The sequence below is a fragment of the Cuculus canorus genome, chromosome 7, assembly GCF_017976375.1.
Source record: "Cuculus canorus isolate bCucCan1 chromosome 7, bCucCan1.pri, whole genome shotgun sequence".
Lineage (NCBI taxonomy): Eukaryota > Metazoa > Chordata > Aves > Cuculiformes > Cuculidae > Cuculus > Cuculus canorus.
This window is the reverse complement of record NC_071407.1, coordinates 17572671-17599056: the sequence shown is the minus strand read 5'-3', so window position 1 is coordinate 17599056 and position 26386 is coordinate 17572671. Positions and strand designations below refer to the sequence as shown.

The window sequence follows — 26386 nt, the reverse complement described above, 5'->3', positions numbered from 1 at the left end:
CTTTTTTTTTTTTTTTTTCAAATGATGCAACTCATAAAGCAAATACTTCTAAAGTTAGATCTCTCATTTAGGGAAGAACTTGAATTTGATCTTCAAGGTAATGCCAGCTGCTGACCTGAGAGACCATACCACAACCAGATTTAGGCAACATTCCATGACATAGAACAAACCAGCTGTACCTTATACCACAACTGAAGTTGCTTAAAGAAGTTGAGAAAATAGACAGATTGAGCTGACACAATAAGAACCAGGTGTATCAAAACACAATTTATTCTTAAAATGGCTCGTTTACACATAGCAGCAAGGGTTACATAGGGGGAAAAGTGCAATAAGTGGAGAAGGCTTATTTCACCTTAGTATTTATCATCTCACTGCATTGCAAGTAGCTTCAAACTCCGGATATTATACTTAGCAATGGGCAAAAATGTGATTTAAATTTGATGTTAACACTATTTCTGTACAGCTAAAAGCTGTGGCAGTATTCACAACTGCTTAATATGTATTGGACAATTTCTCACACAAGTCTTGCATGAAACACAGATCACCTTTAAAGTGTGAGCTGAGAAAGCAAAAGGATAAAAAAATACATTAGTTTACTCTAAAAAAATCTTCAAAAAATGAGGTACAATAAAACAGAGCAGTTTTCTATTTGTGTGCAAGCCTGTATTCAGTCTAGAAAAAAAAAAACTAGTAGCAACTCTACTCTTTTAAAGAAATCAGCTTTCACAAAGTGCAGTTAATTCACTGTCTTCAATATGAAGGACCTTGCTTATGTTACATGCTTGTGAAAAGTCATCACTAACTGCAATAGGGAGCAGGACACAACCATCAGATGCTGTAAGATTAGATCAGGTGACGAATCAAATCATCTAACGCCACTACAGACTAGAAAGTTTACAAATTGCTCAGTCTGTTTTGTCAGCTAATCCACACATAGGGTGGTTTCAAAATCTTTTTAAAAATCATGTTTTCCTTTTAACATTAGAAGGTAACCATCTGCCTGCTAAGCGAGCAAGTTGATGAAGTCAAGGTCAGATTTGTTCTCAAAGGCAGCACATTTATTATTCGCAAAGCCAACTAGGGCAGAGACAGCTTTCCAAAGCAGTGGTCACTTTTACATTACATTTTTTTCTGTATTCTCCTTTTAATCCCATAGAAATTTCTCTGAGATTTAGAAGACCAGCTTTGGAAAGAAGTTAGAACATTGCATGACTCCAACTTATAGAGCATATCTTACCTCTTCCCCTCCTCCCACTTTTCCATTATTCTCTCCTATTTTCTTAACCTGTATTGAGGCCACAGATCCTAGCCATGCGCTTCCACTTGCCGCTGGTACAAGCACACAGAGGTCATAGCAAGCCTCCATCCTGACAGGATCTCCTCATCTTTACTGCTCTCCTAATAGGTGCAAAATGAATTGTGATTGTCTGTCCATGTAACATCCCTGTGCACACACACATACTCTTTCACACATAGTTCCTACAGTTTGCCAAGATACCATCGCCTTCCATACTTCCTCACAAGAGTCTCTCATCTAGTGACTGAGGAAAGTCTACAGCAGAAAGCAAGCAGTGTCTACTTATGATACAGTCATGCTATTTCTATAGTAGGTGGCATATGTGTGAGTTTTCTCTTGGTTTTCTTTCTTTACAAGGATAAGCTTTGGCTAAGAACTTCAGTAGCATTATACGGTTTAACAAGTCCTGTAGACTAATAAATTTGAATTTGTTCAGCCAGCCAACAAAACCTGCTAGGTGGTTTTGTCACATAGGATGTGAACCAGAAAACTAACACTGCTCTATTGCCAAATGGAAGAATGCTTCCTCGCTAGTATTGATCACCAATATGGTGATGAATTTTCTATCTGACCCAAGCTCTGCCACTGAGGAAAGAGACCACAAGACAGTCTCGGACTGCCTAGTTGATCAGGCTCTCTCTCTTGTCCCCTCCTTGGAGTCTGAACATCTACACAGTCTTTCTTGGCAGATGGTATCTGAACACCATCAGGCTTCCACTCTGCGTGGAGAATCTTGTAATTCTGACCCTCATTATTGTCCCAGAAGGTATGTTCTCCACTTTGGTAAGAAATGCAAAACTCTATCTTCTCTTCAGAGGAAATGGCAGGAGGAAAGTCAATGGTAAATGAGAAAGTATCATTTTCAGAATCGCCATAAATATTGTTCATGTATACACACTCAACGTCCGTGTAGGTCTTCCATGTATCAAAGGTAATTCGAACCTGAACCTTTTTTTCAAAGCTCACATTTTTTACTTTCACAGTGCCTGACAGCACTTTCTGTTGCAGGGTGCAGTTCTCCAGGCAGACCAAGTTCTTCTGCAGGTGGTTCCTGAAGTCCAGGTAGTCAGCTGAGGGCCGAGGGAAACCCAGAATTAAGTTTTTCTCATCATGTAGCTTCAAGCCAGATGTTACATTTTCAAGGCCTAAGAGGTCAAACTGCAGATCCCATCCAGGTTGCTCCTGGAATTCTGAGAAGGTGTGTATTGCTGTCAGGGACAGCCCCTTTGAGTCCGCAAACACAACTCGCTTCTTGGCTCGGGCTGCTGAGTGGTTCCAGTCACTCTTCTGAGCTCCAGAGTCAGGTTTTACATGAAGACACGGTCTGAGAGGTTTGAATCTGTTCACAAAGTTGTTTCTTTGACAGCCCTCAAGGGGGCTGAGAAAACTCTTCAGTGGTGGAGAATGGGCTAATGGAGAATGGGCTAAAATTCTCATGGCCATGTCCACAGGCATGATGGAGCTGGGCAAGGGTCTCGGGTCCAAGATCTCTATCATTCTGAAAGGAACAGAAAGACAGGACATTATTATTTGTTACATCAGGTAAGAAGCTTCTTAAGAATGTGTATTTACTTCATCCACTGTCTTAATTATTCATGGCCTCATCTTTGCACAGCTTTAAATAACACAGCCTAAATTAAAATTGATGGTTCGAGCTAAGGAAGTAAGGTGAGACTATTCAGTCATTTCTTGCTAATTCTGAACTCTTTTAATTCGAATGTAGTCTCATTTGGGTTTTCCAAACCTCTGAAAAACAGATTTTAGTGACAACTAATCAAACACATTTCCCTGAAAATACAGAAAAGAACATTCTAGTAACCAGTAAAACAGATTGAGTTACAGTGGAATGCTCATCTACTTTAGCTTCCCTGTCAGAGACTCTGAGCCAGGTCTTAAAATTGAAGCAAGCTGGATCAGCTGCTTCATCTCTGAGCCAAGGCAGAACTATATTAAGCAAGTCACCTATCCCATCACAGCATCAAATGGGATGCTATATACCTTGATGCAGAACCATCACGCTGCAGCTCCGAACAACCACACGAGCATTTGTTAGGCACTCTGGTTTTGGCTAATTCAGAGTATTAAAAATGCCAAAGCACCTTTGGAAATATCTTCTATGAGTTACTAACCCCGAGTCTAGGTATAGAGCTCTGCTGCACTGTTAAGGTTGACTGCTGAGTGAATTAGGAGGGGAAAAAAAAAGGAGGGAGGAGGACACACACTTTATTTTTTTTCACCTCATTGTGCTTCAACAACTGGCTTTAAAACATCTTTTTAAAACCCCCAAAGTCCACGCCGAAAGCCTTCTGCAATTATTCAATAAGAACACTACAGGTTTATTTCTCCCCTCTCAAATGATGAAAATCACAATTCCTGTACAAGGACATGGCACATTTGAAGCCAGTTAGCTTGACTGTCTGTAAAAGAGGGCTTCAACTGCAGCACAACCCTTGTGAGAAGGATGCAGTCCTTGCTGGAAACAGAGATTTTTGTTGAGTCACGGGAAGCCAGAGCAACTGCTTTGTCACATAAATAAATGGCTTTCTCCTTCCTTCCCAGGGTTCTCAGTGGTATTCCAGAGCCCTGCCAAAAAATGCCTCTGAATTCTTCTCCTGCCTTTTTTTTTATTGTGGCAGCATTTGCCATAATAAGTAGGACAGGGAGAGCACCAGCATCAAATTAATCAAGTTTTGCCTCCTTGCTTTAATAGGAAAAGAACTAAGGCTTCAAAATACTCTCTCTGCAACTTTCGTGTTGCACACCTGGACTGCTCCTGAGATTTGACGTTATCAAAAAAAAAAAAAAAAAAAAAGGAAAATAAAAGAAAGGGGAAGAAAAAAAAACCTAAACCTGAAATGACAAAAAAAAAAAAAAAAAAATAAAAGCAAATAAATAAAACCCAAACAAGCAAACAAAGAAAACCAAACAAAAACCCCAACCGCACAATCTGACACAGGCAGGCTGCTGGAGGAGGCACAAATGAACCGCCAGCAGATGTACAATCGGACGCGTTAACAGGCGCTGCCCGAGCGCAAGGACGCCTTTGCAGGAGCTGTAAAGCCTGGGCCGGAGCGCGGTGGGAGGTTTGAGGCTTTATTCCCGCAGAGCAGAAGCCCGGGAGGAGCGCAGGCGGCAGAAGCCCGGGAGGAGCGCAGGCGGCAGAAGCCTCGCAGCACGGGCGGGGGCGCTTACCTGCTGCAGTGCATGGGGCCGCTGCTGCCCTCCGGCCGCGCCTGCCTCGGCCTCGCCCGCGCCGCCGCCTTTATGGGCGCTCCCCGCAGCGCGCAGCCAAGGGGCGGCCCCGCCGGGGGGGCGGCGGCGCTCCGCGTGTCCCGGCCGTGGGGCGGCGTGTGCCGGGGCGCCCCCCGACAGGGGCTCCCGCCGGTCCTGTCCACCCACACCCTTTTCCTTTTTTTTTTTTTCTTTTAATTTTAAGGTTTTGCCCTTTTCTCTTCTTCTTTTTTTTTTTTTTTTTTTAGTTTTCCCCTTTTTCCTATAGTTTTTACCCCGTTTATTCCCTTTTTTTCCTTTCCCCTCCTTTTCCTGCTATTTTCTTTTCTCCCCTTTCTCCTTCATCATCTTTCCCCCCTTCCTCCTTCATCACCTTTCCTCCCTTTTTCCCCCCTTCCCCCCTTTTCCTCCTTTTTTTGCTTCCCCTCTCGCGCAGTACCTCACTGTATTGCCTACTGATGGCAAAGGGCACTTATTCTTGGTATTTTCAGGGTTATCATGACCTAATGCAATTGTTTTGAAGGAAGCAGGGCAGCCCTCTTTCTGGCAGGAATCAGTCTGCCTGACCTGAGCCAGAGGGGAACAGGGAGCTACAGTGCTCCAAAACTCTGCCTTACCCCCTTGTCCTCCTTGGGGAAAGCAGGAGACCAGGCCTCAACAGAGCAACTGGAAGGCAGGCAGAAGGTTCAAAGTGGGCTTGCTCAAACACCAGCTTTTTCTATCAGCTGGAAAGCAAACAGTTATTTGCTACATGGGATTTCCATGTGAAGTGGATATTGTTTCACATGTCAAAGTAGGGCAGCTTCAGGTCACTGCTAAAGGATGTTACCTAATGGAACAAAAGTAGTACCCAGTTCAAATTATAGATTGTCAGCTTTGTTGAAAAGTACCTGGAGCCCTACATTATAAGATAATTTTGCCAGGGCCAGAAATCTGTCATAGTAGAATTTAACTGTCCTTGCCCTCAGCAAAAAAGTACTTTTGGACATTTAGTTTGAATGGCACTGATTGCTGTGCACCTCCCACACGAGGTGATCTGCACACTGTCTGAGGATGTGACAGGCCCTGCTGTAGTTCCCACACTATCTACTGCCTGTTTCCAGAGCAAAGGGAAAAAAACTGGTAGAACACGGTGTCAGCCATAGCAATGCTGTTACTTCTTAATGCTGGAGGTGTGGACAGCCCACAGGTGGCAGCGTGCTGTCTCCTACAGGCTGTGAGTTGCCCAGAGAAGGTCCATCCCAAGTTACTGCTCTTCCAAGACTATTCTCTGTCTGCTAACTGGCTCTATGTGTCTTCTGTGGATCGACAGTTCCTTCTTTCTGCTCCTTCCCAAGGGCAACAGATGACTTTCAGTCACCCTATAAGATGTGATATGGTGTCTGTGAACTGTAATTTTCTGAGTTCATAGTTTTTTCCAGTAGATGAGACAATGCACAAATGAACAGCAGGAAGTCCTGTGCTCTACATTAAGCAAAGGGGGCTTATAGTGATACAGGATACAGGATTTTTCTGACCTATGCAAATTATTTATCTGTTCTTGGTTTGTGAGCAAAAAAAAAAGAAAAATAAAAAGCTCCACTATGTGTGAGAGTTTATTAGGAGATACTGTGTGAGCATGTGAGTATGGCGGGTGGTAACAAGGACACCTCCATTTTGGGTTCAAGCTATACAGATGCAGAGAGAAAAAGCAGTCATGAAAGTTCTAAGGAGCAAAGACTTCTGCTGACTGATGTGCGGCACATGGAGCAGTGCGCTGTCTCTCTATGTATAATGAGAGCATTCACAGGACAGTAAGACTTCAGTCTCTAGCTCAGACCCTTGGTGACTGAAGTTCCTGCCTATTGTGCCAGTACGTGACACTCGGTGTCACACAGATGAAGCCTGAAGGACTAACTGGCAATGCAGGCAAGGTTTTGGATAGTACTGTCCTGTTCCGTGGCGCCAGTTATTCAGTATGACCTTCCCCAGTTCTCCAGTCACATCCCTGCTGCTCACATCCTCTTCCCCTCCATCTTCTTTATTTCTTGGCAACTGCCAGTTCCCTCTCAAAGGCAGATCTCATCACTTGCCTAGGGAAAGGATTAGAAAACAGTACTCTTAAAGACTTGCTAGTTGCAAGGGGTTTATTTCTCTTTAGGAAGAGCTACAAATCCTTCCAGCCCCAGCTGCCTGCCTGGCAGCAGTGAGCAGGGCCCAACATGCCCTGTGAGCGTAAGAGAGGATTGGGTACATGGCTGCCACCTACCAAATCTCCTCTATTTCCCCGTTACAAAATAAATAGGTGAATAATTCTGGAGAAGTATTACAAGCCTGCACTACTTGAATCTTTGCCCATGCATCTTCCCCCATAGCACAGCTTAGCGGGGCTGCTGCAGTATTGGGGAGCACGCGCAGCAGCTGGAGGTGCTGTATCACATGACCTGTGGGCTGGAATTAAATGAGACCTAGGAAATTATTTTATTCCATGCTTGAAGCATGCACAAAAGGAGTCACCTGGAGACTTTGCTATACACATTCCTGCTACTGTGTAGCAGCTCATTGCCCTGTTTGCTGCAAGAAAACATCTTGTTCCTGTTGTGTTAAAATATCTGGTTTGCCTGACTTTGAAAATATTATGAAAGATTCTTTAAAGTGATATGCTTAGCAAAAAAACAGTAGTGAGATACAGAGCCTTTCATGGGCAGATCATTGCCCAAGTCAGTAAATATGGACTGGATACAGCAACTTCGTGCCTACTTGGTAACCTGGAGCACGTTCATGGCCACAGACTGGTGTCCCAGTTTCTGGGTTGCCAATACAAGCAGAGAGAGAGCTGTGCACAGCTAGGGTAATTCTTTCTTCATCTGAGGAGACATCTCTGCATCAGGGCAAATTGACAGTGTTATCTGAGGCAGCACACCAGTTTGCACTGTCAATGAGGGTTCTCTAGCTGCGCTTTTTATAGTGTGCTCAGGTTTCCGGCTATTTCAGTTCGGCAGCTCTCCTGTCACAGGCAGCTTAAAAATGTAGATCTATCTGTCTTACCTTTCAAGTAGGGCTGCTAAAATGGGAGCACTGGAGAAAAAAAATCTTTGTTTTACTCTGCATTTCACAGTACTTTGTGGCGTATCGGCTTTCCTGACTTAGTAGGTGCACATAGAAGTGGTGGCAGAAACACACACACGCACATATAGGAAGAGGCAGTGTTGATGATAAAATTAGGACCAATCATATGGACTTGTGCTTCCAACTGCTTCTGTAATATGGAAAACCTGACTGACCTACTAGACTAGTTCTTTGTCTTTTTCTGAAAACATCGCACTTATATGTAAGAAACTAATCACAACAAGTTAGCTATAATAAACAGAGTTTCAGTATAGTCACCATAGTTTTGGTAAACTTTAAATGCATGTTTTTAAAAATAGTTTTTCAGTCTACATCATGCAGAGGCAACGGAAGACACAGGCTTGCTTTGCAAGGAGTTCAGTGGTGTTGCTCAGTGACAATGAGGCAACTGCGTTCACACTGTTCTATTCAAAGACAAATATATGGCATTAGCTCCACAGTGACTTCTTTTATATGTTGACAGCCCTCTAGGTCTCACTGTTTCTTCACCCGTCTGAACCAACCAACACTTTTCAATCAGCAGCTCTAAGAGCAAATAATAAGTGATTGTGCCTTTCTGTCAGCCATCGGGAAGCAATGGGCTGCTTTTACTATTTATTTGTTGGCTCTGGTCATTTTGTGGCAGCGTAGAATGAAAGAGATGCTTTTTCAGTATGTGTTCTGAAATTGGGTCATTAAAGTTTTTGTGATTTACGCTGACTTTATTACTCTCAGGTCACTGTGTTTCTCTGCTGTCCTCCCCCACAGCTCCATGGAGGGAAGAAAGGAGGTATCTTGTACTAGAGGGTACAGAAAGAGTTGGATGGCCTTTGGCATATAATTTAAGCCTTTGGAAAGAAAGATAAGCAAGTATTTCCTTAGAGCAAAGTTAAGTGATGATCACATTTATAGGAGAAAAAATTCCAGAGAGAAAAAAAACATGAATCTCCATTTTACTGCATAGTAATGCATCCCTTGAAAAGTTATTGCTGTTAGCAGGGTGGGAGAGCAATGCTAGCTCAATGCAGCTACAGTATGCAATTTAACAGGGGAGTTTTTTATTTGATTTTGGGCTTGAGACTGTGCTAGCTTGAAGCTCAGGTCTGTCTAGCTTGAGACTAAAATCAATTGCTAGGCCAAAGGGAAAATGCTGAGGTTACTAGAAAACGTCCACCTTCTTTTGCTGGCACATATTTGGTTGCTGCAGCAACACTTAAAACCTGTGAACGAAGCAAAGCTTGAATGAAAGAATATCTGTGATAATAAACAGACAAAGCCCATTAGGTCAGGGGACAAGTGCTATCACACAAGGTTTACACCAGCCTTTTTTTTTCTCTTGACTTAAGCACTTCTGTTCATTAGTTACTGTCTGCTATTAAGACTGATCTTTGTAAATTTGTATTATCTATGAAGTTGGGCAGCAAGTTTCTATGAATGTGACTGTGATGCAAATAGTAATTATTCGGGTACATAGTAAGGCTAGTGAAGTCTGAACTGAGTTGAGCCTGTGAGCTGTTGAAAATTTAAAATCAGTAATTTATCCGATGAAATCCAGTGAGCAGAAGCCTTATTTAGTCTTAATACAAGCTTATTTTCTATACTTGCTTCTCAGAACCCTTTGATGAACTTTGAAAATTCCCAATAGTCACAAATATATACCAAGGAAACTTGTCCAGGGAAACTCCATTTTTGTTTTGGGGATTTCTTCAGCATTGGCACAGTCCCTATGAGGAATAAATAAATTTCCGGTCTTCTTAGAATTTTTATTACCCCATTCCTCATGATTCAACTAGACCTAATATGCTCCAGCCTTTGAGATCTCCTCACCAAGAGGACATCAGTAACTTATGACTGCTTGTTAGGAGACAAAGCACAAGAAGTCTGGGAAAAAAAGTGTTCCGGTGCCCACAAAACTCCTCTTTATTATTATGATACTGCTACAGTTTGGGAGACTCCAAGAGCATTTTTTGTTGGTATCAATGAAGATGAAATTGCTGCTAAACCATGTTTGTTTGGGATATGCTGCTTTTGAAATAAACCTTTAACGCTGAAAGAAAGAAGGTAAAAAACACAATGAAACATTTCAAAAAGGCAAAATAATGTAAAGTTGGAGATGAGAATAGTAAGTTTTCTGAAATGTTTAACTTTTCCAGGTATTCCATTAATGTTTGGAAATTCAGACTTTGACAGGACAGTAAATCCATTTTGTTCCCGTTGCAGCTTCCTTGTAGAAATAGGGCCTTTTTGTGGATCTGCCTGGCAGAAAACACCCATCCCCCAGAGAAAGCAGCAAGCGATGTGCAGCCAAACTCTCTGAGAAATTATGCTAAGATGGATGGGGTTTGTGCTCTCTTACAGCAACTATAAGGATAATTGGTCTCACCAGGATACAATGTAGGCCTAAATCTTTAGGCACTGGCAGGGGGTCCAGGTCTGGTTGTTCTTAAGTCAATAACAAAAGTTCTTGCCAGATCTAAGAACATTGTAAGGTTAAATTCAAAGGCATTTACATTTAAGGCATTTAAATTCCTAGAAACTGAAAGCTTTGTACTGAATTAGAAGTTAGAAATTGATTTTAAATGTCTAATCTTATTAAGACTGATTAATGACAGATTAGTCAATGACAGATGAGTCATTGCTTTGGAAATATATAGTACAAGAGAAATGCATTGCCTTCTGAAACAACTGACATAGAAAAAGCAAGAAAATGTATCTCTGGCTGCTCAAAGGTTTTGTGTAGTGTCATTATATTAAATTCAGGGGTTTTTTTTCTAGCAAGATTCCCTTGAACAACTTTTATGCAAAATGCCGCCTTTTAAAAGTACAGTTGCTTTGGTTGTATGTAGTAAGCAACAGATGAAATAAAGACAATGCTATGTTACTTATAAATTGCTGCTACTTAGAGTAAAAAGGGAAAGAAAAACTGAAAGAAGGAAGAACATGAATGTAGGTATTCATTCTTGGAATAATCTGAGCTTCCAGTGAAGGATTCACAAGAGTGCAGAAGACAAAACACATACATATATTTCATATATGAATCTAAATCTGGCTTATGAATACAGACCAGATTTTGAGAATGCAAAGGCCCTCCTACATGTTTGAAAGAAATGCAATATTTCAGTATTTTTTTAAATTACATTTCTTTTATTTTTTTTTTTGTGATGAGTTTTTTTTCTTTTTTAGACACACAGATGATAAGGTTGAAACTTGAGATTATGCGACCAAATGTTTAGTAAATATAATTCATGTTGCTGTGTAGAGACAATCAGTGTTTATCCTCTTCCTTAGGCCCAGGTGGAGGAATTACCTCTCCTGATCAGCAGTTTTTTCCAAATAAAACAGTAAGGAAAATGTTGCTTTCTGCAATTGGGTTTATGTTTAATCCTGTGTGACCAAGCAAATGTTGTCTGAGTAGACACTTCCATCAGCTACATGGGAAGTATTCTCATTCTTTGCAACCTTTCAAGAAAAAAATGTGATTTCTTTATTCATATGTGAACAATTCCTTACAGCCTTGTAGAAGACAGATGATTTTTCAATATGATTACCCATTCCCATAAGACTTAAGTTGAATGAAAACCTTAGTCCTGAATGAGCATTGCGATATGTGATAGTGGCCCAGCTAATGTCTGCAATATGTTAACCTAGTGTCTAGGAGGCTTTAAAGGGTCTGAATAATGTTCCTTTTCTTGTTCTGCCACCCAAGAGAGAGAATCCATTCCTGTATTTTAGGTTCTGTCACTAGGTTCTTCTTGTCTTGTATATCACAAGGGAAGAACAGAGCTTGGAAATCAGTACAGTGAAATTCTGTGTCAACTTTTTCTTAGATTTGCTGTGTGGGGCAAAAAGCTCTCCTATAGCATAGGTCTAAGAGATGAATGAACCTTTTCTCTTTCTGATTTAGTCTAATTTCTAATCACTTCAGCTGTAAAAATGGAGTTGCCTAGGATCTGACCTAGTTATCCTGTTTGGGTGCACAACTATATATACACACACACACATATATATATCCCTAGTTTCACAGGCATAAAAATTTCATGCAGAGATTAATTTCTTTCTTAGATTTGCTGGAAAGAATGAAGCTCTTAAATCCAAGTGCTATAACAGCATCAGTCTTGTTTCATCCCACAATGGGAGGGGAAGTAGTTAGGGACTCTGAGCATAGAAAGATCTGTGGCCTGCAGAACATATTTTCAAGAACTTGGTTTCCTTGGGTCATTCTTGGATGCTGCTCTCCAGAACACAGAGAGTTTACTGTCTAAATGTGCTTCCTCCATATATACAATAATGATTATAGTAAGTTTTGCAATCTTCAAAAATGGATTTAATCAGTAAGAAAAATCTTGCATGCTTCTCTGGAGAATGAGAGTCACAGAATTTACAGAGTTAGGAAGGGACCTTATGAGTTGATCTAATCCACTCTCCTCCTGAAATCAAGACTAGCTTCAAAGTTAGATCTGGCTGCTTAGGTTGCTTGTCCAGCGGAGCTTTTAATACCTCCAAGGACAGAGAATCCACAGCTTCTCTAGGCAAACTGTGCCAGTGCTTAATCACTCTATTCTACTTATTTCTTTGCTGCAGGATGTAGCCACAGCCTCTTTTCCTTTTGCTGCACATCTCATGGGAAAGTCTGGCTCCATCTTCTCTCTACTGCCTCTTTCACTAGTAGGAGTTTGCCTCACTAGTTACTTAGCCATTTCTTCTGCAAGCTGAGCTAACTCAGCTCCCTCAGCTTCACTTTGTGCAGCACTTTTCGGTCCCCTAAGCATCTTGGTGACTCTGCTGCTTTCACTCCAGTTAATCCATGAGGCTTTCTTATTGAAGGACCCAAAACAGGACACACCTCACAAGTAACCAATGAAGGGGAATCATCATTTCCCTTGGCCTTTATTTCAGGATTTTAAACAAGATCCATGGTGTTCTTTCAAACATAGAACACGAGCAGAACTTCTTTGTTTGTTGTGGCAAAGCCTCTGTACAGGTTGGTACATAGACGTTTGTGCAATTTATCCAAGGCTCTTTGGTTTGTTTGGGAAACAGCAGTTATCTTGTCATTATTTTGGCATACAGTGAGTTACATTTTATTTGTGCATTGTGGGGTTCTCTTTTTATTGCTCTTTGTTCCAAATACAGCAGTTTTGGAAATCAGTCTCTCTCTTGTATATGATTCCAGTCACCTATGGAAGGGATACTGCACTTCTATAAATAGACTATTGCAATTTTTCAGTCCTTTGGGACTTTTGATTTAACATCTGCCTCCATTTCCAAATGACAACCGTTCACATTTCCCTGTAAAACTAAAAAAAAAAAAAAAAATCCACAAAATGCTGATACACGAACCACTTGCTTTGCTTGATCTCCTGAATAGGTCACCTTTGTACCTCTTTGGAGGGTTTTGCTTTAAATATTTATATTTAAAATCTTCCACACCTTTATTTCCACCCATGTTGCGGTTTCCATCTTCCTATCTCTTCTTCTAACTCACTGTGGTTGTGTGACTTCTCATGCTGTCAATTTACATTTCACCTTCTCATACCGTGTGGCTCCAAGTATACTAAACTGGTTCACCAAACTTCCACTTCATCTCTCTTAATCTTTTACCAAGACTTACTGCCCTGTTAGCTTAACAAAAGGCACTAAGTTTTTCCTCAGTCCTTTGCCTCATCTCACTCAAGCATTCAGGCTGGAAAACTTTCAGTGGCCATTAAAAGGGCATCTAGTGCGAAAAAACACATCTGCTCTTTCACCATGCTGTTCTTACACCACCCCAACAAAATTTTGCTCCAAACCACTTAAGGTTGCTCAGATGCCAACCTAAACCACACAGATCCATCCTGGCTAGTTCTTTTTAGCCATTTGGTGTTAACCAGACGACTCACAGCTCATTCCACGAACTTCATCTAACTTGCACTCTACTGCAAAAGCACAGATCTCACCTCGGTGACACTGACGTATGTTCACTAGTCACAACGTAGTATTTAAGGGTATGAGCAGTTTTTAGAGGACTTTTCTCTTAAGGATGAAGCATTGGGTGTGCTGGAGAGGAAAAGGACTTCTGTTTATTTTCCCAGACTAGTAAGAGAAAAGCTTCTCCCAACCAGGAGTGGGTTTGAAATTTTTCTTTGTACAAAACTAGAATATTTTGAGGAAAAAATGTTCATCGGTTCATCTTAGAAACAACCATTTTTTAAAAAAAACCTCCAACCTTTCTCTTTGTCTTTAGCAAGGAGTTCTACCAGGGACTCATTCCCAGAGAATGAAATCGGACACAAAATAACACAAGGCATGGGTGGCATGGAATTCATGTCCTTCTCCTGGGTTAGGGAAAGCCCCGCCTAAAGTTCCTGATCATTTTTCGTATGTCCATATATTTCTCTGTAGTATATTTATGAATGCAATGCTGTACAGCTCTAATAGGAGGAAGACGGGTTTCAGCGAAGGCAGTTGGCGGCCTGCTGATAGGATGGCAGGAGCAGGCTCTCTCCTGAGCCAGCGAGTGCCTGGCCGTATCAGCTGTCTTTTATGGGAGAGGAAGTTTTTATTCTGTCCTTTGGGAGCAAGTGAGGGAATGGAAAGAAGTAAAATATTTACAGAATAAAGTACAATAGATCTGTTTCCATCCAACCTAAGTTTTAAAACTCTCTGTCCACCAAGGGAAAGGAAAGTTGGAAAGTTGCTCCATTTGTAGCTTTTTCCCTCAGGATAATCATAAAGCATGAAAGAAAATAAATTCTAGCTCTGTATACAAATGTTAGCTTATAAATGATGTATCCATTTCATTACTGCTATCATGCATTACACATTTGGCTTCTCCAGATAATAGCCATATTCATAATTCATACAGTCTGTATTTGAGTATCCCATGAAGGACATATTTAAGGAGAAAATCCTTTGCTAGTCATAGCACAGCAATGTTGAAAGCAGGATGGGGTGTTGGTCAAAGGAATGTCTCCTGTTAAGAAATGACACCTTATCAGGGCTGCTAGCTCCAAAATCAGGTTATGAATGCCCTGCAGGTATAATACGAAAATAAATAGTATACCTGGCCTTTTTATGTAACACAACGTAAGTACAGATAGAGGAAGTGATGACTTATTATCTGCTCAACCAAGAAACAAGATCACTGATTCATATGCTACATCCTAAAGCTTCACAAGTCTAAACATATTCTTGACAATTGTCAACTCTCTTTTTATAAAAAGATGCCGTGCACAGGAGCATGCCCATGCCTTCTGTCATTCATCTTCTAAATCAAAAGGTCTAGATTAGCCTTAGACTCATTGGTATATAACATCTCTTCCAGTATGCCGTCCTTCTAGCATCCCTCGCCATAAACTTTACAGGTAATACAGCATTAGTTTTGTCCTCTGTGCTTTTAAATGGCATGCAGAACTTCAAAAATACATATTATAGCCTGTAGCAGACTACAGCTTTTGTAAATTGCATTCCAAGTTCATGCTTGTGCCCTGTTTTTATGATAGCTATATACAAAAATGAAGGTGAAGGCCATTCAGTCCAAGGAGGAGAGCTTCCTGGACTCGAACATCTTTTTTGATATGTGCAAAACCTTTCTACCATTTTTTTATCAAAATAAGGCATTAATCTCAGTTTTGTTTAACCTGTATGAACCTATTAGTTGGGTGCAATGTAGATTAAGAACAACTGTGCCTACTGAAACTGCAGATTTTCTGAAAAGCATGAGACCTATTCCAGTGTAAGCACATCAAACTAGTGTGAAGTGATAAATAACTTGTTACCGCATAAATACAGACGGCCCCTGCCACGATTTGCTGGCCCACAGCTCTAATCGTAGGTTCTTAGCTAAGTCAACAGAGATATTCCTCCTGCTTTCATGGGTTTTTGAGGTCCTCTGTTCTTAGGATCATTTCCTTTCTTTATCCATATGAGTTTGAAAGAGTAATTATATTCCTGAAGATCTTTCCCTGAACAAATTTAACCACAGTCAGTGTGTAATCCTTAAAATGCCAACAATAACAAGGCTGGAAACTTCTGCTTGAAACTCTTACTACCAGTCTTTTCTTGATGGGACAAGGAGCTGCTTAGAAAGCCATTCAGTGGGATGTGCTCCAAGTTTTGAGACAATTCTGCTTTCACTATGCATCATCCCCACAGCCACAACAGTTTGCACAAATTTAACAAAGCCCAGGGTTCTTTTGAAAATGTGTTTCTGTACTGCAGTGCCAGTATAATTCAGTAGGCTTCAATGGCAATAACTAACACCAATCTGTTCCAATACTGAAAAGAAACACCGTAAAAAAACTGTGATAGTTTCAAGAAGAGTTGACTAATATTTATTTTATCTGTCTCAATTTTTTACCAAAGAAGAAGCGGTTCAGCAGACCAGCAAAGCAAATCTGCTACATGTCCTGCAGATTAATAGTGGTGTAAGTTTCACAGGTGAATGATGAAGTTCTCATGCCTTATCAAAAGAGTCAGATGGTCAAGATCTGAAACAAGGAACTAGGGCAAGACTTTCTAGCAGGAAGGAAAGGAGACTTAGCAATATACTGCACTATATACACTCCAACAACTATAGCAAAACTACTGCCAAATTCTTTGAACCACTGTTATGTCATACAATAGTTTAAATGTTGAGTCAGCATACTTTTAGCAGGGTAAGACTACCAAAACTCCATTGCTGATACGCAGCATCATAACTAAAACCAGTTTTCTTCCTTTTTAAGTCTTATGAGTAGATGAGTTCAATTACCCACCGAGACTTCATTCATGCAGATAATTGACTACTCATCCACCTTAAATTTGTCTTTTGTAGCCCAGGTGATAGGATGGCTGATGCAAAAAGTGTATGCATAGCTTTAGAGTGAGTAAAACAGATATGAGCATATATCCTGACAATATGCTTGGTTTGCTTTTTAAAAAAAAAATCCAAAACCGAAAAATGGGACACTGATTTCCTGCCAGAGGGCAATTTTGAATAGTAATGTCTGGAATTGTCTATTAAACTCAGTCTGACTTGGAGCAGGAGGCAGAGAGTAGGAAGAAATGGTGATGGAAAAAATGGATGCCAGCTGAAATAAGTTGAGTTAAAAGACTCTGTATCTCTGAGACTTTGTTTTGTCTCTGAGCAGCATCCTAGACTGGGTACTGACACGGCACTCCACTATGGTGTCCTACACTTTCCCCAAGGGGGAACTGGAAAAGAGTACTGACCATTCACATTAAACATTTTCTCCCACCATGTGTCATATTTTAAATGTAACCTTTGCCAAGAAAGAACTAAGCAAAAGTTATTTTATTTAGATATGCTATGTATGAAGTGAAATTTTAAGTCTAAATGAGTTTTATATTTTCACTGCAGTTAAGTGTTTTTTGTAGGCACATTTATTTTATCCAAACATCATACTCTGGCAGAAATTCCCTCTTGGATTTTATCTTAAAAAACTTCTCGGTGTCCTTGAGAAGTGCTAAGCACAGAGGACCTAATTCAGAGGTGATGTTGGCCACTGCCTTTCCTTTGCTCAGTTCCCTTTGCCTTGTCCCTCAAGTGATACAACACAAATGTTAGGAAAAGGTGAGAGCTAAAATGGTGCATGACATTTTAAAAGGTACATTTTCCTGCCGTCCTGTTCCTTCTCTGGCTGCTCTTTTTTTGTCCCTGCCGTTAGAGGAGCTGTGCCAGTCTCGAGCATGTCTGGCTGCTGTGTGTGCCAGCCTCGGAGCTGGGCTTACACATCCGCACAGCATTCCACAGTGGAAAACTCATCAGAGAACTAAGGCAAGGCGAGTTGCTGGAGGGAATATAATAGGGGACTCAATCTGCCATTCTTGCTCTGAGGACATGAGAGGAAGGGATCAGATCTGCCCTTGCCTCCTGTCACTTGTAGCTAACAGAAGACAGATAAGCATTGATTCAGTGAGTCTTTCATTGTGGGTCATGTCAAAGAGGTTTGCTACAGCCACAGAAGGACTCCAGGTGAACTTCATTGTCCAAAAAAACAAGTACAGGTGGTTATGTTCTCAGTTATATCTGAGAGGCAGCTTAAAAAGTTAGCAGCCTGTCAGCTCCGAAGCGGTGCCTCACTGTGAGTGTGCTATTAGACTTACCACATGCTAATGTGTCCAATGTAAAACCAAAGTTTGCATGTCAGTGGTTCTGCTGTAGACAAGTTCAGCAGCTCAAGGGCACAACTATGAACACATATTTTAAAGGAAAGGGTCTAGATCAAATTCAGAGGCAATTTAAAAACAGAAGGGTGTTAGTTTCATATAGATAAATGTGAGAGAGTGATAGAAGTTGGTAAACGGCACATAACAAAGCAAAAGAACATACAATTAAGTCCCTGCAGGTCATTGTGGCCTTACTTTGAATTCCTTCTGAATTTAGCCTGGAATGTCAATGCTGATGTTAAGTCACTGTCTGAACACAGCACAACACAACCTGCTCAAGCTAAGCTGTAAACATAAAAACCAGTTCCTCTATTTCTGTCATATATTTCCTTGTTAATCACTTGATGATTTAAAGCCTTCTGAGAGATGGAAATGATGGGAAAATTGCTAGTTAGTAAGCTGTTTAGAGATTCCTGAATTGAAAGGCAGAATGTGAAATAAATACCAGTCAAGAAACCAAGAAATTATGGAAGGTCTTTCTCTCCTCTGTAATCAGTCCCTGGAAAAATTATTATTGTTTGTCTTTTCACAAACTTATTGTTTCCTATAGGAGAAGCAATGTAAATTTTCCTATCAAGTAGCCACAAAGTTCAGAAAATTGTCACACTCTGGTGAAAATGATCCCCTCTCCCTTTGAAATTCCAAGATTTTTTTATATATATTGAATGGGGCTTGTTGCTTGGGATTCTTAGTTAACATTTATCCTAATGTTTCCATCCATTAATTTTTAAGTGCCCCAGTGCTTTGCAAAAGATCAACATACAAAATAGCCTGCATCCAGTACTACAAGGTAATTTCTTAGCTATATTTCTATGGTAGCTGTTATCAAAATGAAGGTATCATTTTGGCCTGAATACTAAAGGTGTTTAACTGATTTAAAATTTTTGGTTTGAAACTTTTTGACACATAATATACAATCATGTTTGTGCTGGTTCCTCTTCACTCAGCTCCTTTATTCCCTGAACGGTGGGCAGAAGGCAGGGTTTCCAAATGGCACAGATTGTGTTCCAAGATATATCAGAGTACTTTGCACCAGGAGTAAAAAAAGCAGCAGAATTTGCCAGTACTCACAATAACCATATATCTAGCTGCTTTACACAACTGCTCCCAATATAGATACAGAGTGCTATATCAAGCTTTTGCACAATGTAAGTTTGGAAGCTCTGTCTGGGGAGTATGAAGTCACGTAAGCCTTCACATTTGTGCTGGGATCAGCTGGAGCAGAAGCAGGAGCTTAAGAGAGGACACTGGCAGTTTGCCTAAGAAAAAATAACTGCCAATAAATCCTCTGACTGAAATATTTGGACACAGCGTAACTTAGAAATTAAAAAAATCAGTAACCGGGCAATTTCAAAATACAAACACAGACAAACTTGGATTCCTTGTTTCTTTGTAAAAAAGAAATATATTTCTGAAGTTGTTCAGTAACTAAAGGTCACATCTGGTTCCTTAGGCTTCTCGTTCCTAACAGATGAGTTTCAGTGTTGTCCCGAGCTGACTTCTGTCCATACATACAGACATCCAACTTGAGTAACACTATGAGCTTGGCCTGTGTGGGAGCATAACTTTGAGTTCATGCATTTCTGATGCTCAGACCAAGAATAATAGTAAAGTTATGAATACTCCATTCTGCTGATATAACTCTTTGGGTGGTTCTAATATCACTTTGCAGCATGTCTCCTTTTACTTAACTCCTCTTTCATTCTGGAGTTAACTCTTTTACCATACCTAGAGTGAACTCTTCTACCATCTCTACAGGTGAATTACCTCCATACAAAAGACAAAATATCTACATTCATGCTGCTTTGGAAGAGTCTGCACAGCAGTGTCATACTCCCTGTCCCTCCTTGCACCCATCCTGCTGCCTCACAGCTCGGTTGCAGCCTGCCGTCTTGGTGGCCTCAGCTGCTGAACTCAGCACTGAGAGACCAGCTCACACCATCTCGTAGCTTGTGCTTTCAAGTTGCAATCTGAGTGACAAGATTGGTGATTTAGAGTGTGATCGAAGGGCAGACATTAATGCATAACTGAGGTTTAGCCAGTATGGTTTTCAATACCTTTTATCAGCAATGTAAGTAGCATAAAAAGCATAATGCCTCCAATTTCATATGTGAACCGATTCTTCTCTTCAGGGGCTTATTAAATATGCCTTTTAAGAATGTTATGAGCTCAGCATCAAAGTACATCATGAATCAGTTCGTAGATAAATAAAACAGTACAGAGGACTGTTAGCTAATATTTTACTTATTTATGTCTGTCTTTATCCCTTCTGTCAGTGCAGAACTTCAGGCCTCCACCAGCAGAACTGCCTAGCCCAAAGCAAAGCTTTTGGTTTCCTTTCTTGTCTTAAACGGACTGGTGGTTGCCCAGATTATCTAGCAAATCATTTAGGCATGTTTCTGAACTTCCTGTATGTGAGTGTCTCTCTGTAAGTCAACATGAATATTAAAAATACCATAACACTTTGCTAGCCAGAGCTTGGCCATCTGGGGGAAAAAAATGCTAATTCAGTTCTTAGTCATCACCTGCAGGACCCTCTGAGATCTCTACTAAAAGCAAAGCAATTCTCCCCAAGAAGCTGGTGCTGCTGTGCTGTTAGATGCAAGAGGCAGTTTCTACTTGCTACTCTCCATAAGGTGAATCCATCTTTTTAGAGCTGCCCTCTCAGTTACCTGATTAGCTGCCAAATGAGAATAGCTCAGAAAAAATATGATTTTATTTGATTCCAAGTTCATTTTGCTAAAAGCTATTTTAGCTAAACTGGAGGATTCCCAAGACCTTCTGATGTTCCCTTACTGTCATCATTCTGTCTTGAATAAAATCCTAGTAGCATAAAGGCAGGCATGTACTAGTTGTTCTGATAAGAATGGTCTGCACTTTGGTGACTCAAGTCTTTGCTGAAGCAAGCAGACTTCTTTCAGATTATTCAGTCTAGCTATAAAACGGAAAACTGATATTCCTAATAAAATTAGATACTAGCATAGTCTAAAGTGTCTGAGCAGAGAAGAAAGTCCCTGAGCTGTTTGTGTACTCTCCTGCGTATGCTGTTGAGTTCTATAGTGCTTTGCACCGTTCTGAATACACGGCTGACACAAGGGACTTCACTGGTTGCATCAAACTAACTCAAATTATAAAAAATATTTGTTTGCCCGCAATTAAAGATCCTTAGTAACCAGCACGCATTCCATTTTCTTTTTTTTTTTCAAGGAATATAATTTACCTTGAAACAAATACAAATGAGGCCAACTTCTGTCTGATAGTTATCTGTTTCATAGGATTTTTGTTTACAGGCTAAGAGGGCTACAAAAATGGCTGGGTGCTATGTCCTCATTACACTGGAAGGACTATTCTGGTCCACACTGAAGAGTTTCTGTACATGGACAATATCAAGAATGACAGCAGTAGCTCTGCTGCGTTAGCTGTCCAGACAACAGAGAAAGGATCATCAGTGAAATTATTTCTGAAGAACAATAGTTACTAACCTACCAGGAGAAAGAGATTTCACTGTTGCATGCCTATGGGGCCTTTATTTTACTGTGTAGTGATAGCATTTAAGATGTATTTAAGGTTTTAAGATCTTAATCATGCCCACTACCTCCACACCAATCTAACTTTCCACTCAGCTGATCCATTTTCAGTTTTGAAATAGTTCAGGTTGTGAGATAGATCTGGAAAGTAAAATAGGTGCCCACTGGACACATACTGGTGAAGTGAGTTAGGAAACTCCTTCAGTTAAGTACTTTGAGACCCCGTAATGAAGATGAAAGGCCTTGACCAGATGAGGAAAAGAAGTGAAAAGGAAAGAGAGCAGGATGACCACTTACTCTCCTGGAGGGACTCCAGAGTGATAAAACCTGAGATATATTTAGTTTTAACCCCAAGTAACCTTGCAGTTGAAATGACATCCTGTGTTACTTCATCTTAACAGCAATAGTAAGCATTTATGCAACTCTGTAAAGTAAAAAGAGCCTATTTTTTAATTTTATAGACATGTTTTGGTCACCTCTAAAATACAAAAAGGATAACTATTAAATCTAATTCCCAAAAAGCTAAAAAACCTCATGACATTAAAGATTACTTTATACACTCAAAAATATCACCCTCTAAAGAGAAATTTATCAGGTGTTAGGCACTGGCTGTACTGGCCAAGTACACAGTGGGTACATGCTATGCAAAATGATCACATTCCCAGGTGAAATACAAGCACTACTATTAACTACTTTTAGGCACCATGTAACCATGATCTTGAGAGAGATCATAAGGCAATATTTCAACAATTAAGGTATGTTCTATATGTGAAAAAAAGAAAGTCATTTTCTGGAATGAATGGGAAAAAATATTTTCCATGAATCAGTAAAAACATAAGGTACTGTTATAAGACTTTCTATAACCAATGCAGAATAAATGTCTCAGTTGCTTATAAAGAATTACAGAAAGTAGATCACAGAAGTAGTCCTAGAATAAACTATTTGAATAAAACATTCAGATTTTTACCTTCCTTACTATAAAACACAAAAGCCAGGAAAAGATTTTTCTATGTACAGAAGTGAATGGTATATTGCAGTTCATTTACATCAGTTGTGATAAAAAGCAACAATACTTAATTTGCTAATATTTTCCCATCCTTCAAATGTATAATATTGGCAATAAACAAAGTCTACCGATACACTAACTCTTCTTTCAATTAAAACAAAAAATCAGTTTTAAAATTGCTTTACACATGGATTTTATGTGTGTTGCACTGATGCCAAAGCCATTTTACTTTTAAAATGTTTTAACAGCTATTTTTAGTAGGCAGTTGAAAGGGAAGTAATTCAATTGACTACTTGATAATTCTGTGAACCTGCATGTAAAAGGTAATCCAAATGAAAGTATAAAACTTACAACAGTTAAGCAGTACTTTGGTAATGTATCAGGACTTGTAGCTTGTAAGGTCTCTTCCAACACACCATTAATAATCAGTCAATGAACGAATGGAAAATAAGAACTAGTCTTTTCTTGCACTCTATGTAGAGGTAATACAAAAAAACCTGCTACAGATACAGAGTTAGTTTGCTATTATGTTTCAGTGCCCATCCTTGTGCTAAATATGCAGCTAATCTTCGTAGTAATATAGTAGAAATCCAACAAACCTTTTGTATAGCATCAGTGAAAAGATTTTTTTCTTGCACACGCTTAGCCAGGTAACATATACAAAAATAGAGACCTATGTGGCAGTCTCCAAATTAATCTAAATTCACTACTTTTAATTCAGTTTTCTAATTTAGTTGGCTCTTAAGACAGTTCAAATATAGAAATACTTTAGAACTTCTTGCCCAGCCAGGGTTTTCTAAGTTTTGTTAGGCCTAATTCTACATTAAATTTAAGGTCTAACCAGCTGTTGTGCTATTTTGCTTCAGTCTGAGAGGTCTGATAAACAGCTTCTCTCTTCAATTTACCCATGGAACAAAGAAATTAAATAGAATATGTTCCTTACAGGAGGATTAATACCTTAAATGCAGCGTGGCTGCCTACTCTGCATTCAGGCAGGGATTCAAATATGTTTACCTGGTAAATGTCTGAGTCTTTTGAGATCTATTTTTTATAGGCAAAAATGTCTTTGGATGCAGGTTTTAAACCTTACTTGCAGGAACAGAATTATTCCAATGGATCACAGAACTTCTATTCTTCCATGAATATGTACTCTGCCCTTCCTGAGACATGATTACAGGTTACAACAAGTGATAAGATGTTGGAAAGATCATACCAAAGAAGTTTCTAGTTGTCATGTGTTGGTTTAGCTCCATGATCGCTTATGCTTAGCAGGACATATCGTAACTGTCTTCACTTCTCATAGTCCTCCTTTTTTTAAAAAAAAAAAACCCAAACCTATTTATTTGTATTGTTTTTGACTGCAATTTGTGACCATCGCAGTTTGATGCCATTAACCTTTTGAACCTGTTTCTTATTTTTTGTTGCTCAGTTAATAATCTGCAGAAATATATTCTTCACCGTAAGTCTTAGGATTTTAATGTTTTATACCTGATTTTAATATGACAACATTCCTTCTTTTCATCACAATTCCTCCTCTGAATCAGTCCCATGAACTGCTTTTCAGTGGGAGCCTTCCATTATGGATGTTGAAATGAATTGGATTTGATCATTATTTCTTCATGGTGAAACTGTAATTACTTCTTGAACCAAGTAACTCTGTTGCTTACGCTTAAGTTAAGAATAGCCACTTTTTCCTCTCCCCCCCAACTATGGAACCAGGTGTTCCCAGAAGCCATCATTTGAACTGTTGAGAAATTGCCTCTCAAAGATTTGTCCTGAAATAAGATTTTGCCCATCTACGTTCAAGTAGTTGGAGCTGTACACTACTAATTTTTTAAAAAAATGTTACATTTATTTGCTTCTTTGATTTCCATTACGCTGCCTACTCGGTATGGTATTTACATTACATACAATAGGCAACCAATTTAGGTATCCAAATTAAAAGTATAATCTTCTTATATCATCAATGGAAAGAGGTAAAGTGCTTCAGAGGGCAATTAAGAGTACAGCAGTGAGAAACCTGCCTACTGTGTTAATTACTTGGAAGACCTGGACACTTCTGTTAAATGCCCAGGGAGATTGTGAAGATGCCTGAACCTCCCCAAAGCCATTTTTATTTTTTCCAATTGCGAAAGGAAACTAATATTGAATTCTGTGAAAACAATTTCACTTGAACTGCAACTTAAATGCAGAGATTCTCTCATGAGTCCTTGCTCCTCTGAAATTTCCTCCCTCTAAGATGATTTTTCCAAGAGAATTACTACTTCCCATCCCAGTCAGTTCTAGACAGCTACAACATAAGTAGCTGTCAGCTCAGAAAAGCTGAATATGACCTGGTTGGATAGACATTCTAGTTTGTCTTTATTTGTTTTTTAGATTTCATATAGTACTGTACCTATTTGAGATACAAATTAGTTTGTTTTGCTAACATCCCTAGTCAATGCCGCTCTCTGGCCCTACTGCTCCTCTGCTGCTTGTGGCTTTCCTCCTAATAACAAACAGCAATTTCCAAAGTCTCTGCCATGTTCCCATGCTGGCAGCCCACGTAATTCTCTTTTGCACATGTAGCGCCTGTGCTCTTAAAGAAGCTCTCTGTCCTCCCAGTGCAAGGAAAAGTCAGGCTATGGCTGGAGTCCGTCTGTCAGCTTTGTCACGCACACATAATTCATCCACTCCCAGGCACTAGAGAAAAACAAACAAAAGCTTCCTTTAAGCCCTCTAGATGTGTCTGTCTAGTCATCTCTGACAACAAATCATTTTAAAGAAATCACAAGGGTTCTGGACTAAAGGCTTTTTTTCTGTGTAATCTAGTTCCCATGAACTCTCATACACTTATCTGTGCTTCTGGTGTCAGGATCACAAGCCTACCACTAAAAAGAATCTTCTCCAAATGTATCATGTGAACTGCCACCTCCACAGCTGGCCACCAAGCTCCTGCACAGATCTCCTGGTTGCTGCATTCATGGATCCACTATTTTGGTAACTAAATGGCCTAGATGACAGCTTGTCAACATCTCACGCTGTATCCCCACCCCCTAGAGGGGCCACTTGGCCCTGCAGTAGCTTCCCTCTGCAATGCTCAGTCTCTTAGTGTTTCACTATCTCAAAGTCTCCTTTTATTTATTTATTTATTTACCCCTTCATTATTCCAGAACAACATTTTATATTTATTCCACTTTACCCCCATCTACTGGTAAAACAAAGCTGGCACATATAATATGCCAATAACTACAGATGAGTGACTGGCAGAGAAAAGGAACTAGCTCATCCTTAAAGTAACTAGACAAAGTACTTGGTAGAAAGATCTGTCTGTACAAACATCCACTGTTGTACAACTTGTACTGCTTCAATTTTGCAGTGAGCTCTTATTTCTTAAACTCATCAGCCGCTCCTTTAATTTAGGAAAAAAAAAAAAACCAAAACCAAGAACAAGTAGGTTACACTGAGAAAGTTTCTATTTGTAGTTTTAAAAAATTTGGTAACTAAAAAGAGACCCGTTTTCTTTACAGGCACATTTTATTATTTCCTGATGTGCAGCATTAAGTATTGTTGGTTGGAGGTTTTTCCCCTGTCTCATCTTGAAATATTTCAAAGTGAATAAATTTTAAATCATTCTTCTTTTGGAATAAGCTAAATTTCTGAACACTTAAAATGCCATACTAATGCTAGCATTTTCCTTCTCTTCCAAAAGCAAGGCAAACCACTGCAGGGACCAATTAGAAAGAGCTGAGAAATCCTCATGAAATCAAGGGCTGACAGCAGAAAATCTTAAATCTGATGAGCTACCTTGCAGATCGATATGGATAATTTCCCTCCCCATAAACAAACTTTAACCTCCTGAGCAGAAAGGAAAAGGGCTTACTTTTAAGGCTGCCTTAGTCCGTCCATACCCGAATCCCTTTTTCTTTTCCTCTTCTTTTTTCTTCTTTTCTGCCCTCTAGCGACCAGCCCAGCATGCTTCTAAACAAGCTGCTTCAGCGCACCTAAAAGACTGGTATCTATTTGGCCAGATCATGCCACTAACATAAATGTGCTGCAAGGGAAAAAGCTACTGGTATATCACAAATTGAACTAAAAACAACCAAACCA

At 39.8% G+C, this 26386-nt stretch overlaps 1 protein-coding gene across 2 annotated transcripts; it reads right to left on the bottom strand.

The window, feature by feature from the left end:
• Positions 1 to 261: 261 nt before the first annotated feature.
• Positions 262 to 26182, bottom strand: PPP1R3C (protein phosphatase 1 regulatory subunit 3C). Of its 2 annotated transcripts, none has more exons than XM_054072060.1 (2): positions 26160 to 26182; positions 262 to 2795 (listed from the first exon to the last, which is right to left on the bottom strand). In XM_054072060.1, exon 2 carries the CDS (start codon positions 2792 to 2794, stop codon positions 1838 to 1840), a length of 957 nt encoding a protein of 318 aa, XP_053928035.1. In that variant the 5' UTR covers position 2795; positions 26160 to 26182; the 3' UTR covers positions 262 to 1837. The 2 variants fall into 2 exon arrangements, with proteins under 2 accessions (XP_053928035.1, XP_053928034.1); XM_054072059.1 differs by lacking the exon at positions 26160 to 26182 and adding an exon at positions 4490 to 4595.
• Between the last annotated feature and the right edge of the window lie 204 nt (positions 26183 to 26386).